The 18,758-nt window shown below is 35.2% G+C and overlaps 1 protein-coding gene across 1 annotated transcript in view; it reads right to left on the reverse strand.

Moving 5' to 3' along the window:
• The window catches only part of LOC138700432 (neurotrimin-like), an 886,160-nt gene that overhangs the window by 73,634 nt on the left and 793,768 nt on the right, over window positions 1-18,758 (reverse strand). Inside the window, exon 8 of the mRNA XM_069827048.1 lies at window positions 4,740-4,823. Coding sequence (XP_069683149.1) covers window positions 4,740-4,823 — 84 coding nt within the window. The remainder of the gene's footprint in view (window positions 1-4,739; window positions 4,824-18,758) is intronic.

Below are 18,758 nucleotides of genomic sequence, written 5' to 3' on the forward strand. Positions count from 1 at the left end.
AGTTTATGGTTCTCAAAATTCTTACATATGATAAACATTCCTTATCGCATCGCAGCTGTATAAACATCGTCCACTATTTCATTGCTGAAAGTCAGCACAGAGCAATGAGACAGAGGCAACTGTGACGAAAAAATCTTACGAAATTACGATGATCAGAAACAACTCTCTGATTCATTAGAAATCCCATCATCCACGTTAAGGACAATAATAAAAAAATCTCTGCAGCTGCGACGTCGGAAGGATGTAAGCGCAAGAGAGTGAAGTGTGATAAACATGAGAACTTGGAAACACGCACACACAAATAACTATAAATTACTTTTTCGATAGAATTGAGTACAGTACATATTGTAAATGTATTTGACGTACAATACAGTAATTACATAATGGAGTAATACTGTATTACTTTTCATGAATCATGTATTTCCATAAAGAAAAATGCTAATAGATACTGTATATAATGAACATTACAAAGTATACCCGTCTAATACGCGGTCCCGATTAATACGAGGTTTACACGCGGTCCCTTGAACAGGTCTTATCGGGGTTTTATCGTATTAACCCATAAAATTGGAACCACTGGGGGTAGAAACGTGATTTTTGTTTCTATGTGTTCAGGAAACATTAAACATTCATCATATATACATGCAGGGTCCCAACAAAATACCAATTTTCCCAGCGCACTTGTTATTTTATTTTGAGATTTCTAAGCGGCGACTATGCGGCGGGTCTGCGTAGCCCATATGTTGCAACGCGGCACTGCCGCTATTGGCTATCGCCGATAAGCAGACACACCTGCAAACGTCAGGAGGTTTGAGCGCGACTGTAGACAGTATATTTTTCGAATAGCCTTCATTATTTCAACGACTGCGATTTTAGACTGCTTGAAGGAGTTTTTATATGAAGTACAATTTGCTGGATAATTAATTGTTTGCAGAAAAAGGAATTAAAGAATTGTTCACATGCACAGATAATCCTTGGAACGAACACTTTCAGTGAAACCTCTCGTCTGTACCATTTGACGGCACTTACCACTGTAAGTATCTTACGATCGACTGCCAAAATCTGTCCAGAAAAATTATATTAATAGGAGAATTCTAAAGAAAAGAATCAATCAGTTTAATGCAGAAACTATTTCAATATGAACCTGAAGGACATGAAGATGAAGAAAGCCCTAAACAATGATGGTCCAATAAAGAGCATTTTAAATCACATAAGTAGGTTGAAATTAACCTGACCTAAACATGATGGTGATCTGCGAAAAAATTTTCAATAAAAATGACATACATATTTTCCTTTTGGCGCGTGGGACCACATATTCATGCACATTTGATTGTGGAAACTGAACAGTATATAAAAATAGAGTTACCTTCATTCCTATGTATCGAAGAATTGAGCAAGGTGAATTCGATCCAAATGCGAGGCATCTATCATTGTTGAACTTTCTTCAAGACGTTGCCGAAACAGCTTCGTGATGGACCAAAGATGATGTGCCTGACGAAGGATTTGACTTTAGGGAGCATTGATCTCGAGCAACGCAGTGAAGTGCTTCCGAATGACAGACTATTGAAAGGAAAACTGTATATTGTGTGTTCGTGGACTGCTCCAAAGCTTTCAGCCTTCTGAACACTACTAAACGGCTGCTAAAGCTGGGCTTGACAAGCACGATCCTATAGCACGATTGATTAAGAGCATCTTGTCACTTAACTAAGTACAAATTGACGGCAGTCCGACCAAATCGATGCCGACAGAACAGACAAACGGGGATCTACAAAGGGATCCTTTACTATTCAATATAACAAATAATGTAATAGAGACATTGTGTTCCCTGGGGTCTGGTTGTACTTATAGTCCGACGACATGGCGCTGGCTTTTGCCTGCAAGAAAGACCTACATAAGCCTTTCGACAGACTGACGAATTGAACTTCAACTAATGATCTGACATTGGATTGACAAAAGACATTCGACACGATCTTCAGATGGGACGGTAAATCGATTACCACATTATTTACTACAACCTCGAAACTTCAGAGACAATGAATATACGAATAACGTTACAAACAAACATAACCACTTCCACATTCTTGCAGGAAATAAATAAATTATTGCAGCTGTGTTGGTAAAAATGGCAATCACCTAGATATTAAAACTCTTTTATATAAAAACAAAACTCTTTCTGACATATGAATTTGTTTGAAAACAACATTTCACCCAAAAAGGCTTCAGCCCTTCAAAAAAATCGAACCCAACTTTCTGAAAAATATCGTGACTGTCTCCAAGTAAACGTCTTTAAGAACCTTTACCATATAGACCGAAGAAACCACTACTTTTAGAAGAACTAGATTTGTAACTGCTGTTGCCACCTACATCGGAATGGTTGATAAAACTTATTAAATTGATGACTTTTTAAGTAGGTTATTTTTCGACGCTTTATCAATATCTTAGGTTATTTAGCGTCTGAATGAGATGAAGGTGATAATGCCGGTGAAATGAGTCCGGGGTCCAGCACGGAAAGTTACCCAGCATTGGCTCATATTAGGTTCAGGGAAAACCCCGGACAAAACCTGAAGCAGGAAAGAAGCCGGGAATCGAACCCGGGCCACCTGGTTTCGCGGCCAGACGCGCTAACCGTTACTCCACAGGTGTGGACTTAAATTAAATTGATAACATTTAACAATAAAACGAATCAGAATTCTCCTAAATTTGATGTACTTTTGCATTTCAGAATTTCTTACAACTCTGGCGTTAAAGAGAAATGAATTAAAGCCGGACTACTAGCCAACATATTAAGGTACTATTAGTTTCAATGTTTGTACACTGGCGTGCGTTCAAAGATAATTTACCTAGAATTTTCTGATATTGTAAGTGAACTTCCTAACCAAAGAATAAGTCAGAATCAAAGACTATAACGAATGGACAAACATTAAAATAGTTCCACTAGTTCTCAATAGCTGACACTATTTTCATACACTCATCTACTTCTAAACCAAATTGAATTAGAATATTTTTTGCCTCTCTAAAATACTGAAATACATAAAATAATGAATTACAGAAAATAATATTGCCTTCCAGTTCAGCTGTCGATTTGATCATAATAAATAAATGGATCACTACAATGATATTAAAATAATGTGTTACTTATTTTTTCTTGTATATATCCCAGGAAATATTGTCCATTCTATATATCAGAAGGCAACTCTAGAATTAAAATGTATTAAATCTTATAACTAGTGTTGTGGGATTTAATCGATTAATCGATCAATTTCTGTTGTAAGATTAATCGATCAAAATATTTAATCGAATAATCGAGTCGATCAAAATTAATCGGTTGTAGTTGATATTAATTATTATTTTGTTAATACAAACTCATACTAAAAAGTCCGACAATATTTCTCTCTCGGAAGTTGTTTACTTAAAAGGGCAATAGTAGGGGCTACTGTTATTTTCTAACTGTAAACCAGGTAGCGTAGGGAAAATCTTTGCATAAACACTTCAGAAAGAGATGGAGATATGAGGACAGTGACCTAGTCTACCTCTGTTGAAAGTTGAAACAGAATGTGAAACCCTTATTAAGTTTTATGGTTTTACAAGAAAACTTCCACCTTTTGTCAGCTCATCTTCCTAGCATATGAAATACATATATTTTTGGGATTCGTCCCCCTCATCTCTTATGAAATAGTCATGTCTACACTGTGTGCAAGTGAGAGCGTAACTACCTTCTTCTCTTTCTAAAAATCTGGTAATTCGATTACAATAGGGGCCAGTTTTCTGTTTCGACCGCTGTACTTTTGCAGTTCCAATTTCTGTACTGAGTTTGTATATGAAGGTTGTCTGTTTAGTTTGATAAAAAAATCAGTTTTCTGTGGTTTGTGAAAAGTGTAAACTCCATTTTGTCATATGAAAATTTGAGAGGTAAACTCGCTGAAACGTTTGGTTTTAAATTGAACGATCATGGACAAGTGCTTAACAGAAAAAAAGTTTTTTTTTCGTGTTTAGTGATGCAGGAAACTTTGTCACTAAACGTAGAGCAGCATTTAATTCAGAGCATGTGAATGCCCTCATGTTTAAAATCATGGATGAAGTAGTATTAACTAGGTAAGTATTCATACTTTTTGTTATTTATGTTTGTCTAAAAAATTCCCGGAGAAATTGACACAATAAATTATAACCCTCATAATAAATATGTTAGTAAGTAATTAAAATAGATGTTTTGTAATATAAATACAATATATACAGATATACAACATTTAGTACTTATGCTTATCACCGAACACAAGTTAAATTTAACAATAATTGTGTATTACAGTATATTACAACATTTTTTCAACTCGATCAAAACTGTGAAGTGATCGAAATTGGTCTATGACGTAGGGCTAATAATTGTAAACAATTTTTATTATGTCCTGCATTCTCTTATGATTACGAAACGTTTTCATTTCCTTAAAATGTTCTTGTTTGTTTTTTCAAAATTAAAATAATGTAGATTAAACATAAATCATTCTCAAGTATCATATGCGGAGACTAAGAGGAAGGAAGAAATAGGAAAGATTGGAGAACGTTGGGTTTGCAATGAAAGATCTGCCCTTGGGTAGATAACTATGAATGAATGAAATATTCTCATAGTTGAAAATATAAGCAGTTCTCTGAACAAGAGTCTGAGGAATATAAATATAAATTCGGACGTACCAAATGGTTTTTTAAACAACTTGTAATTGAAATTCATTAGGATTTTTGTCACTTACCTTTGTCTGCCATGTGACCGCTGAGTAAACTGGGGTTACTGTACACAGAGTTGTTCATCTCTCCTGCTCCATCAAATGCTTGATCTGCAATATTGACAAAGAAGAAGCATCAGAATTACATCGTGTTCGCAATTTAATATAGCCTACATATACAAGGATATCCCATGTAAGCAATATGAAGAACAAAATCCATTAAGTTAATAAATAACAATTATTAATAAGAATGACTTTTAAGAAACCCGGAGGGTCAATGCCGCCCTCACGTAAGCCCGCCATCGGTTCCCATCCCGAGCAAGATTAATCCAGCTTCTACCATCATCTCCCACCTCCCTCAAATCCATTATTATATTATCCTCCCATCTACGCCTTGGGATCCCAAAGGCCTTTTCCCCTCAGGTCTTCCAACTAACAATCTATATGCATTTGAAGATTCACTCATACGTGCTACATACTCTGCCTATCTCAAACGTCTGGATTTAATGTTCCTAATTATGTTAGGTGAAGAATACAGTACATTCGTTCAGTTCTGCGTTGTGCAACTTTCTTCATTCTCCTGTAACTTCAAATATTTTCCTAAACATATTATTCTCGAACACCCTTAGTCTCTGTTCGTCTCTCAGAATGAGAGTCCAAGTTTCACAACATACAGAACAACCGGTAGTACAACTGTCTTATGGATTCTAACTTTCAACTTTTCCGAGAGCATACTGGATGATAAAAGTTTCTCAACCGAGTAACAACAGGCAATTCCCATATTTATTGTGGGTTTAATTTCCTCTCGAGACTCATATATTTGCATTAAGTTAATACCACTTATTTTATTGGTAACTATAGCGCATTGTTTTGTATTTTCATTCAACCTCAATATTATAAGACATCTGACATTATTCTTCTCCGAATCTTTGTCTGTTGTGTTTCTCTTTCTGTTATCTACATACTATTACTTCAATAATGAGAAGAATTTACTGCTTCACGAATTATAGGCCTAATAGTGAAATAGAAAACAATTTGATCCAAAAATTGCCGATAAACTATCCATATGTTGTTCTTTTCGTAAAGCGGAATTAGTTCGTTTTATGAAACCTCATTTCAATAGCACACAAAAATATAAATATCTACTGATTTACACAGAATCGGCTATATAGCTTATTTAGATATATTTTAATATCAAATGCACACAATTAATACCGTTCTTTACATATTTTAAAATCAATTGAGAACCATAAATGCATGAATGCATGCTGTACAGATAGTTGAAATAATTTTAGGCTAGTAGCTTTACAACACGTTGTAGATAGACTATATTCTAATAGTTGTCCGTAAAGAGGTATTTACACAATTAATAAAATCGACTGTTCAAATCCTTTAAATTACTGTTGAAAAACAGTGAAATGAGTGTGCAAGAAGAAGTGTGTGTTTGACAATAAACATTTCATAAAAGCACTTCTTCATTAAAATTTTCCACAACACCAAGTAAAAACTGAAGTACTTTTCTTGTCCTTTTCATTGCAGATGTAGTTCAGATATGTTTCCAGTTTTTTGGGGGAAGGGGAGAGTACAAATGCGGTAGCTTAAAAGATCTCAGAGGGCCCCAGCGTGGAGGTGAGAGGAGTTGATTTGACTAATTAGACCCTCCGAACTTCACCGAAATTCACGCAAGCGTGAAATATCGATTCTTGTCACTATCATCACTCCAGCTTGTTTTCGATCGTTAATATTTTTCTTTCTTCTTTTTTGTTTCACTTCTTGCTTTGATACGAACTTATAAATCGATACGCTGTAACAGAGGGTGCGCCTTTGGTCCGAAACTAGGTACACATTGTGTACCTCTCTGGTTGTGTGGTCAGGAAGGCACAAGGACATCCGGAGACCTCTATGGAAAAATACCCTTGGACGGAAGATAAATTTGTTTCACTGTCCACTCAGGAAAATGAATCACGTACCGTTTAGATAGGAAGCGAGTCTATTCTCTAAGCCTAAGCGGGCCGTTATTATTACGAAATGAATTTATACAGAGCGGAAAGATGGATGAGTACATACCGCATAAACCAGTTGCTTACTTAGGTACTTACAAATGGCTTTTAGAGAACCCAGAGGTTCATTGCCGCCCTCAGACAAGCCCACCATTAGTCCCTGTGCTGTGCAAGATTAATCCAGTCCCTACCATCATATCCCACCTTCCTCAAATCCTTTTTAATACTATCCTTCCATCTACGTCTCGGCCTCCCGAAAGGTCTTTTTACTACTGGCCTCCCAACTAACACTCTATATGCATTTCTAGTTTCTCCCATACGTGCTACATGCCCTGCCCATCTGAAAAGTCTTGATTTAATTTCCTAATTATGTCAGATCCTCCGATTGAGGTTCTGGCTGATATGTACATCTATTATCAGGCAGTACATCTCACTTGACGATATGTGTCAGAGGAAGAGCAATAATTGTTTGTATGGATCTGAAGTCTGACTAGTGTAATATGTAGCCAGTCGACGATGTATGCAATAGAAGGGCAATGGAACTGGCTACCATACTCATTTACCTCCTGGCTTAGTTTCCTCATAAGTGGTGCATTCTTGATATCACTTGTGTGGTTCAGACTTTTCTTCGGACAATTGACTAAACATAAACAATTATATCAGGTGAAGAATACAATCCCTACAGTTCTGCTTTGTTTAACTTTCTTAATTCCTGTGTAACTTCATCCCTCTTAGCCCCAAATATTTTCCTAAGCATCTTATTCTCAAACACCCTTAATCTCTGTTCCTATCTGAAGGTGAGAGTCCAAGTTTCAGAACCATTCAGAAAAACCTGTAATATAATTGTTTTATAAATTCTGACTTTCAGCTTTTATGAGAGCAGACTGGATTATGAAAGCTTCTCAACCGAATAATAACGGGCATTTCCCTTATTAATTCAGCGTTGAATTTTTCCACCTCTTCAAAGGATAAATGTGCAATTTTTATATTTCCATTTCGTAGAATAATCTGGTCACGAGACATAATCATATACTTTGTATTTTCGGGATTTATTTCTAAACCTATCTAATTCCTTGCTTCAAGTAAAATTCCCGTGCTTTCCCTAATCGTTCGTGGATTTTCTCCTAACATATTCACGTCATCAGCATAAACTAGCAGCTGATGTAAACCGTTCAATTCCAAACCCTCTCTGTTATCCTGGATTTTCCTAATGGCATACTCTAGAGCAAAGTTAAAAAGTAACGGTGATAGTGCATGTCCTTGGTTTGGCCCGCAGCGAATTGGAAAAGCGTCCAACAGAAACTCGCCTATACAGACTCTGCTTACGTTTCACTGAGACACATTTTAATTAATCGAACTAGTTTCCTAGATATGTTGAATAGCTGTTGTGTTACCTTTCAATTTCTAAACCCAAAACATTCTGCATGTTACATACGTACCTCTATTTAATTAAAATAAGGTAATGATAATAACTAAACATATTATAATAGATGTTACTGGAATCAATGTAATTTATCAGGTTCTGTGGTTCAATTATGTTAAAAGACGTAGATTTATGAAGGCAGAATACACAGGAAGTAATACAGTCGAACCTCGATATAACAATTTTCTTGTGTCTAGGAAAATTGTATTGTAATATCAGGGTTACGTTAATATCGAGGAGTTAAGAAACTTGATCCATTTCACATTTAGGCATATATTTTTTTAAATCAGTAATAAGTACTCTATATTTTCGATTTAAGGTTCTCAGTAACAAACGTATTTCTTATTGCTTCGAGCACAATGAAATTGCCTTGCGATATACTAGAGAGCTTATTACGCCATTCCCAGTTAGCAATGTCAACTTCGTGTGCTGCTGCAGTTTTTATACTCTTACGTTGAGGGTTAATTTTACAACTCACGATACTGTCTTCTACATTTCCTTGTTTCTTAATGAATATTGCGAGTGTCGATTGCACAAACCAATACCTTTTTAAGCACTTCAGTCTGCTTCAGTTTCCTACATAAATTACTAAATGCAACTAATTTAGTCTCCAAACTGATATGTTTTCGTATTACACATGCCATCATTAGCAAGTAACAATCAAATGTGAAAGGCGGTCAGAAAGACAGTGACAGAGACCATAGAGGCAAATCCTGAAGGATCACTCGGCCTTGAAGCAAGTAGGATGCCAAAATCAGTCAACAAAAGTATAAAACACAGTAGACGGGAAAACATCCTTAAGAAGGCTATATTCAAAATATAAGAGACTGAGCTCGTCGGTCCTGTAAAGAATGCAGGACTCCATACCTTCTAGAAATAACGTCTTCCGAACTGATAACATCTACAGTACAATCTAAATTTAAAAATTGGCTTCTCGTTGACAATGTTCTTTAAGAATTCATCGCCTTCTCGTTCGTAGCGAAAAAGCAATTTTTGTAGGCAAATGTTCAATCTCTTTTGTTTCACGTGAGGAAGGAGCATTCGAGGCACCCATCATGCTCAAATTTTTCGGAATCTCAGTTCTGTAATTATCGCGTGCACACGCTCCCTTGATATGTCACACTGGCTCGACAGGTGTTCCTGCGTTATGCGACGATTCGCTATAATGAGTTCATTGACACGATTCCGATGAGCATCATCAGTTGCAGTATACGTGGTCTTCCACTGCGTTCTTTCTCACACAAGTTGAGAGTTGCACCAGGTTCATTATGAGCACGAGCAGACCAACGTCACACAGTAATGATGTCGAGACATTGGTCACGATAAACAGCCTGGGCACATTTTCTGCTGTCAAAAACTCGATCACAGCAGGCTGCTTCAGACTTACCGACATAGTGCAAGTACACACCGCCATGTTTCAGGCTGTAACTCAGAGCTTTCTATTGGCAGAGATACGAAACTTGCGTCACTGAAAGCAGATAGTTCACTGAATAAAATGTACTATCACTAATATTTTAACTATATTCATAGTGACAAAAAAATAGAAGTCATTACTTTTCATCATATCCTCGTAAAGTAATGTTTCTTCACTGTCTTGTATTACTGTGCCATCATCAGAAACATTAATACATTTAAACTTTTATCTTTGCTTAACATTATTCCCGGATTCACCCACATCTTTCAATTTTTTACAAGACAATTTAAGTACACATTAAAATTAATATGTAGCAGGCTGCAACCTTGTTTGAGTCCTTGGTTTGTTTTATTTCTTCTGTTTTTGGTGTACCTGTACTATAATTATTTTTGTTTCTGCGTTTAGTTATTTATGAAAATTAAAATGATGATAATAATAACAATGGTGACAATGGCTTTTCAAGTTTATCCATTTCGTTTCTATAATAAGAAATGCTGCCGAAAGACTGCATTACAGATGCGTCCATGTTCAAAGCCGTGTTGGATCGGTTCACATATCGTTAATTATTAAATCGACGAGTAGACGCTGTCAAGTGAACACATAGAAGAGGAATTCCTGGTCTTTTTCAAACCTCACTTCGGTCGATTCCAGCGGAGCATACAGAGAGATACAGATCTGAACCTTCATTCGAAACTTATAACAGGTCAAGTTGACAACATTGATTCCTTTTAACAGACAGGCGATGTAAACCAAGAGACACTTGGTCATGTCCCTGATGACAGGCGGTCCCTAGTACCCCACGCTAATCTGATGTGTAGGCAGGAACAATCTGCCTTTACGAGATCAATCTGCATGCAGTTTTAAACAAGTGATTTTGCGTCCGTAAGGTTATAAATAATGGACTGAATTCTGTCCATGTACTATTACAGAAGGAGTTGAAACAACAATAGAACAAGTTTAATATTTTTATAAACGGAATTAACCAGGTGAGTATCTAAAGTCAGTGTGGTTCAACCCGTAACACAAGGCACGTTGATCTGTCGACACATTCTGAAAATAAAAATTGCTACCGTATTTAAAGATGAACTATTTCCATTATTTTTTTATCATTACTAGTTTATAACTATTCTTATTACTATTATTATTGTAATTGCTATTGCAACCACAGCTGAATTAATTCTGTTATTATTATTATTATTATTATTATTATTATTATTATTATTATTATTATTATTGTTACTTTATCCTTATTACTATTATCATTAAAATTGCTATCGCATTTACATTTGAACTAGCTCTTAATTTCGTTATTATTATTATTATTATTATTATTATTATTATTATTATTATTATTATTATTATTATTATTATTATTTTATCATTATTTTTATTTCTTATTATTATTTATTATTACTACTACTCACTCATTTTCATTCATAGTGTTCTGCCCATTCATAGTCTTTCACTGCAAACCCTGTACTACTAGTACTAAAATCTCTTTCTTTTATTTCTCCGTATCGCTGATGGAATCTTTTCTCAGTCCATTTTTTTCACTAACAGATTAGTACGAAACCCTATGGTTGCTATAAACATAATTTTCCAAAGAAAATATTTACAAATTTCACATTTTCCAAACTCATTCATTTCCCAATCAATCTTTTCAAATGCAATAGGGTACACGTTTTATTGTTTTCGACTTTGTATTTTGCAACTTCTTCAAAATTTGTTTCAAGTTTTAATTGTCCATTTGTTGATAGTACTTTAAAAGTGCAAGCATTTTGTGATATATTTTGTGCAACTAAACTGAACCGAGCACGAGCTTCTGTTCTTTCGGGCTGCAATGGCTAATGTAGCTCAAGTGTAATGTATTAAATAAATAAATTTGAAATTAAATAAATAAATTGAAAAATTTTTTTAAATGTAAAATTTAGTTATCGAACTCCAAATTTGTGTATGATACCACATCGTATTAAAAAGAATTAGCAATTATGCCTAATACCTCGTAAATACGTTAAAATTACATTTCTTTCCATAAATTCCTCATACTACTCAACAAGATTGAGAATACGTTATTTACTTCTTCAATATTTACAGTGCCCAAGTGGTGAGACTGTTGTGGACCCTCTGCTATCAAAAATATGTCCCATTCCCTTTCTTTATCGCTCGAGCTGAGAATGATACATGTTGTAATGAACTATTTTGATTGTCTACATGTGGGAAATATACCTGAAATTATGCCTCGTATTTTTAAATACCCTGTATATATATTTTTTTCTAATTTTTATAATATGAATGTCCATCAACATGTATACGTCTTCCCATATCTCGATAATTTACCATTTCGCCTATGATATTATTTTGTAGTAAGTTTGCACACAATTCATGACAATTCACTAAAACACCGTTCGTTATCATCGGAACGTACAACTGAAGTTAAGTAGGTTTTCACGGTAAGAATGTACCGAGAAATGCGGTTTGGAAAAGGTAGAGTGGGGAAAAAAGGATTGAGACAAGTGGAGTGGAGAAAAGTGGATTGAGAGAAACGGAGTGGGAAAAGTTAAGTGGATTAGGAAAATGAGTATTGAAATTCAGGCTATGATGGAAATTCTGAAAAAAGGAACTGGGAAAAACGGATTAGAAAAATTGACCACCAATTCTACGTCTAACACAAATTTTGCATCATTATTATAATTTCAATGGATGTAATTGATCGTAGTTCAACAGACGACTTGCAATTTTATTGAAATAGCTATTTAAAATCACTCTACATTATGTTAGAGCTGAAATATAAAGCATTTTTCGTTTTTAATTTGTGAGTTATTTGGTAGGTACAACTGTAAACTGTTAGGTGTCTTAGAGAATACACTAAAGAGTAGGCAAATCCGGTACTGATGCCGCGGCGGGAGAGTTGCCGTATTTTCGAGTTCTGAAGTTCACGTCATTTTCGGTAGATGACAGGACATTATGTTGTTCAGATAGTTAAAGCAAGTACTGTGAGTGGATATGTTGAATATTTATGTTTTACGTGAGTTACAACTGATTTAATGCGACAAGTTTCTTAAATGCAGCGTTAAAGTTTTTCTTACCTTCCATGTAAAGTGCCTGAAGTACTTTCTATCGCAGAACTCGTGAAATTACACTGCATTAGAGGTTTCTAACATACTTCACTTGACTTCACGTGATGTTCCCGCCTTGTTAAAAATTCAATATGGTAAACATGGGGGTAAGGAATCTCTACCTGAAGTTTGGTAAAAATGCCGCACGAATTAAAGGGATAGATATCACGGTATAAAAAATTGAATATACATTTTTATAAATTCATAAATATATCTATCTTCAAGGTTATTCAATACATATTTTTATCTATTATTTATCTCGCTAATAAGTCGATCGTTATATGAAAATGGCAACGGATTTTTTTTTAATATACAGATTTGAGGTGATTATAACACAAAATGCCTACTGGATATAAAATAAAGGCGAATGTGAACAAGGGTCAGTGGAGTGAGGAAAATCAGTCGCCTAAAAGTTCAAATCAAGAAAACACTGACCCTGAAAGTTCAACAAGCTGAGAAAACTACATAGGCATACTTGCTTACAATAAAGAATGATGATTGGATAGGGTGTATAGATTGTAAAAAATGGTTTCATGTGTCTTGCTCTACATACGGAGACAAAATATGTGTCGATTTTGGTATGAAGAAAGCACGAGAGTTAAACCACGTCAATAAAATGTCAATCTTTACAACTGCAACAAATTAAATAGTCAACATCCAAATTATAAGTAGGTACTTTGTGAACCTTATCTACCTGAAGTCTACTTAACAAATGTGTTCAATAAAGTGGACATGTTATATTTTCAATTACATGTGTTTTATATTTAATTCACAGCGCGGCGTCTCACCCTGAACAGACGCGGCAACTCTACCGGCATACCCGGGGGAGACGCCTCGAATCTAGCTTTTTAAATTGTTCTTATATCCACAGAACTGAAATGTATGGAGAAATTCGGCTTTTACTCTTTTTTAATTGTATATTAACTTTAATTTGTTATTTAGCTCCGATTTTTGTTTTGTAATTTATTTAATGGGTTTCATTCTTGGTTATTTATTTGCTTTTAAATTTTTAATTTCCACACCTGTTCTTCGTATATATTATGTGAACCCATATATTAAATATATTGCTTCAGAATTTTCAGCCGTTTTGAGTCTTTCGGAGAGAAGTTATAAACATGATCTTAAAAAATGCGGCAACGCTGCCGTTTTTACCCTAAATCATACGATCTAAGACAATGTGTCTTTAGTATTTTCAAATATGAATGGTACAGAGAAGTGAAATATTCCCGTAAAAAGAGAACATTTCAATATAAATGGAATTGTAACCTAATCAGATATTATTTCGCCATTTATAAGCAAGGTATCATTAATTTCAAGGTTTAGAAGGATTGCTACATTGATGTCTTTGAAATGGAAGCCGACTAAACAGAAGAATATATTTCTTATATCAGTAATAGGATTTTACAAGGCGGTATTGATACGTTATTAGCCTAATATGGAAAATTATTTATTCAACATAATAGTTATTTATGCAACATGTGGATAATCTTGATGATTATGGCATGAGAGAATATTTCACGAGTGTCTTAATAAGATTATTCACGAATTGGATACAACACTTTATGGCATCTTAGCATTATAAATTGTAGGAAAGAAATTATGTAAATTTCAATTCGGGATCCATAGAGCTGACAAATTGTCTTCATATGTTCGTATCGATTAGTTGCGCCTGGCCTTGGCATTCAGTAAAGAGTAATGGAGGACCTTGGAGTTTGTTACAAATGTTTCTTTATTTTGTTAATACAGTTTCTCTGAACCACAACTGTTTTATGTGATATTACAAATGTGATACAAAATTGTTAAAGATTGGAAATAAATGATACGTTACCTTCTGTCCTGCATTTCATTTCTTGCTACGTCGCGCGTAGAAACGTTAAAGACAGCAAGCGTTCCGGTATTACGTCAATAAGTCAATTATGCACGATTTTTTCGATATAGTAACAACCTGTTTATAATGCTAGGCTAACATAAACACCTTTTACCTCTCTGTATACACTTATCAGAACAGTCATTAAGGAATTGAAGTGTGAGAATGAGTTAATTCAAAGCTACACTTTTAACAAAAATGGTTATTCGTGCGAGTTCATTTCTTACACATATGGGGAAGCTACTAGTAATGTATCATAAAAATTACTCAATAAATGACGTAAATATACGCCAAAGAAATTATGATACCGCACCTAATAGTATTGGATTCTAAACCTTGAATACGCTCTCCTGTAAAATTTTGTCTGTGTGGCTTAGGATTATGTCATTATCACCGCTTCAATTCTGAGCTTTGAATGAAATATTTTTGGTTGGTCTCCAAATCCCTCTTCCACTTACACGTATACGTTACTGCAACATTCAAGGTAAACTTCTTTCATTTGAAGTACTTTTTTATTGTTTTGAAAATAAGTGATAAAGGAGGCTAATTCTGGTGAAAATGAGGATGACCGGTCTCTTCAAAGTCAACTTTATCAATTTTTTGCAATGCAATGTACGACTTCTGGGAGAGTACACTGCTTTGCAAGAACACATAACTGTGGAAATATTTTTAACGTGTGTCTTCATATTTTTTTCTTTCATTCGCTAAGTTAGCCTTCCATTTGTCGCATGCAAACTACTGCTCAATTCAGAATTATTAATATGAGTTTCTTCCGTACCTGTCACCTCTTCCTCCTTCCCATTTTCATAGCTTTCAACAATCATTCTTAACAAAGATTTCAAACTATGAGCATGCATTTGTTTGTCATTTGTTAACAGTTGCGGAGTGAGGATTCGCAACGACTTGTAACGCCACTTAATGTTGCAGTTACTATCCTTACTCTTAGTGTAAAAGTATGTATGTATGTATGTTCAGTCAACAGAAAACTGGTTGCAATCACATAAGTGACACCAATAAGGCATCACTCATGAGGCAAATAAGCCAAGAGATAAATAAGGTAGAGTGGCCAGTTTTATTCTCCTTCCATTGCATACATAGCTGACTAAAGACATTGTCAATCAATCAGACTTCTACCAGGGTTGTAAATAAAGTTAGTTAGTTAGTGGGGTTTAAAAAGGGCGCGTCAGCTACTATGGCTATTTGCGCCCTTATCTAAAATCATTTACTAAACACGAACATAATACAATAACCAGAATGCTTAAAAGAACTAAAAAACGTTGTCACGGTTAAAACGAGGCAAACAAATGCAGTTTCAACAAGGTGAAGCATAAAAAACCATAAAAGTGAGAAGTTCTTAGATCCTAAGTAGTACCTATTTAAAAAGAAACAACAAAACGATAAAACAAATGCCACCAGAAATAAATTGTCTGGCGCATTTATAAAATACACGGATGTAAAAGGTCCGTATGTCAAATTCGTTAAAATCATATACTAAAAATGTAACCTCCGGATGTAAAGAGTCCGGAGGATAAGTAAGGATAAGTAAAAAGGATCACTAAAAAACTACATCACCTTGTCAAGACCTGTATTCGATAAAAATCTCAGAACTGCACTTGTACAATTAAAATCATTTCCAAGAGCGTCACGTAGAGTCGGCCGAATTCCATACTGCCGACGGACACGGTCGTATTTTCTACAATGTAATAAAAAATGTTCCACGGTTAGTGGAACATGGCATAGATCACACTCCGGCTGAGGCTCACCACGTAGGAGATGGCAATGCTTCAGATGTAAATAAAGTAGTGGCAACATAGACAATACAAACATATTATTGAACTTACATGGAAAATACATTTACATCCCTTCAATATAATCACCAGCGTGTTACTGTATCTTTTGCCAAATCCGTGGTAACCGTTGAATGCCATTAGCGAGGTTGTTTCTGTCGATCCCTCTGATGAACTGCCTTACTGCGTTACGCACTGATGCGATATCTGGAACCCTCTTGCCTCTAAATGGTTCTTTCAACCGTGGAAACAAGTCGTAGTCAGAAGGACTCATGTCAGGGGAATACGGAGGATGTTCCAATACTTGGCTGGATCACCAGTTAAGAAGAAATTGCATACTGAAGTGTGGATGGAAGGAACGATGAACGGAAGAAAAGTTCGTGGCAGAAGAATATTTTTAATCGGTTATTTTACGATTACTATGGTTATATAGCGTTTGAATGAAATGAAGGTGATAATGCCAGCAAAATGAATCCAGAGTCTAACGCCGAAAGTTATCTAGCATTTGATCTTATGGGGTTGAGGAAAAACTCCGGAAAAACCTCAGACAGGTAGGCAAACTTTCCCCAACCAAGATTTGAATCCGGGCCCTCTCGTTTCACGATCAGACGTGCTAACCATTGCTCTGAGAGCAGAAGAAGATATCAGATGCTAGACGTAATTGAGATATACGAGTAGATATATTAATATTATGCGGAGATAAGAATGAAGACAGGAAATAGGAAAGATTGGACTGAAAAACCTGCCTTTGGGTGGAAAACTGTGAATGAATGAATTATTTTTTGTTGGACAATGTTTCCATCAGAAATTATTTAAAAAATAGTATAAAAATCAGTAAAATTATTTATAATAATTTTCTGGTAGATACATTTTCCTTCAGATTTCGTGTAGTTTTTTCGGAATAGGCTATACCTTTTACCTTAGCTCTCAATGAAATTATAAAACTTTAGAAAACTTGTTAATGCTGCGTCTGAAGCCTGCAGCGCGACACATGAAATTTTATTGAAGACGAGAGAAATGCTTATTTTCCATGAGAGTAAAGGAAAAGGGGCGTCATTACTATCCGCCTGAAGTCATTTAGTCTCGTGCGTCAAGTATGAGAGCGTATTATGTAGGTTTGCTCACTGAACTAATGAAATCACAGCTAAACACTCGGAGTAATGAGCTTGTTTTATTGCTTTGCCTCAACCCGTTTGAAACACACAACAATGTGAAACACTTTCAAACAGCATATGTAACTTCATCTCTGCGTTGTTATTACGTTTCAAAATTACCCTCTTTGTGCTGCAATGCATTAAAGTCGGACGTAGCAATTTCCTTCCTGAGAGATACAGCCATCAGGAAATAAGACACGGGCTGACTCTCTGAATTGCGTTTTCTGGAGTTTCAGCACTGAGGTGAGTACCGGGTGTCAGTTTTAGTATTCAAATGGCTTTTGTAGTCTAAAGATGACTTTAGTTCACCCCACGGCTTATGTTAACATACATATATTTTCTGAAAAGCTCATAAAAGTATTTCTAAAATAATAGCTCTTGTTTTTATGTTTATTATTTCTAACATTATTACTTTTGTCTTATAAAATAATCTACTTAATGTATATAGCCCAATTACTTATATGTAGGGTAAACATTGGTAATTTCGTGACAATTTCATGAAAACTAATTTAAATGCAAATGTGTAAATATATCCTTATTCCGATTTTTTCATCTAAAAGACGATAACTTGCTGTACAAATCTGGAGACATAAAAGATTGGATACGTTCTTGAATATGTGCCATAAACCACTTTTACAACTTAAACTGAAAGGTTGGTTATTTCGTGATAACCTTCGTAAATTCGTGATATTGCATTGATAATTTCGTAAGAGGTAGAAGAATTGTGGAAAAATTCATTAAAGTCAAATGAAATTCTCATTTATTGTTACAAGACTTCAAACATAGTAATTCCGTCATAGCAAGAAAACATAGAAATACATATCAACAAATAATAAGAATGAAATTAAAGTAAAAATTGAAATTGAAAAGGGATTTTTTTTTTGCCCTGAAATGGTGAACACTTTTATTACGGACTTTACTATAGCCTATATTACTAGGGTAACTCCAAAAGTAATGCATAACGTTTGTTTAAAAATTATATTTTTATCCTACAGCTTTGCTATTTTCACAGAATGTAGATGCATCCTTAAGGAACAAAATGTCACTTTTCCACAAAATCCCCGTTCCTTTCAACTGCCTTACGTAACCTAGGAACGAGGGCTTGTAGACCAGCACGGTAAAAGTCTGGACCAACACGTCTGAGCCACTCTTTAGCAGCGTGCACAAGGGAGTCATCTTCTAACCTCGTTTCGCGAAGGAATCCTTCAGTTTGCCAAAGAGATGGTAGTCGCACGGTGCCAGTTCAGGACTGTAAGGCGGCTGTTTCAGTGTTGTCTATCCGAAT

This window comes from Periplaneta americana, chromosome 5 (genome assembly GCF_040183065.1).
Source record: "Periplaneta americana isolate PAMFEO1 chromosome 5, P.americana_PAMFEO1_priV1, whole genome shotgun sequence".
Classification (NCBI taxonomy): Eukaryota; Metazoa; Arthropoda; class Insecta; order Blattodea; family Blattidae; genus Periplaneta; species Periplaneta americana.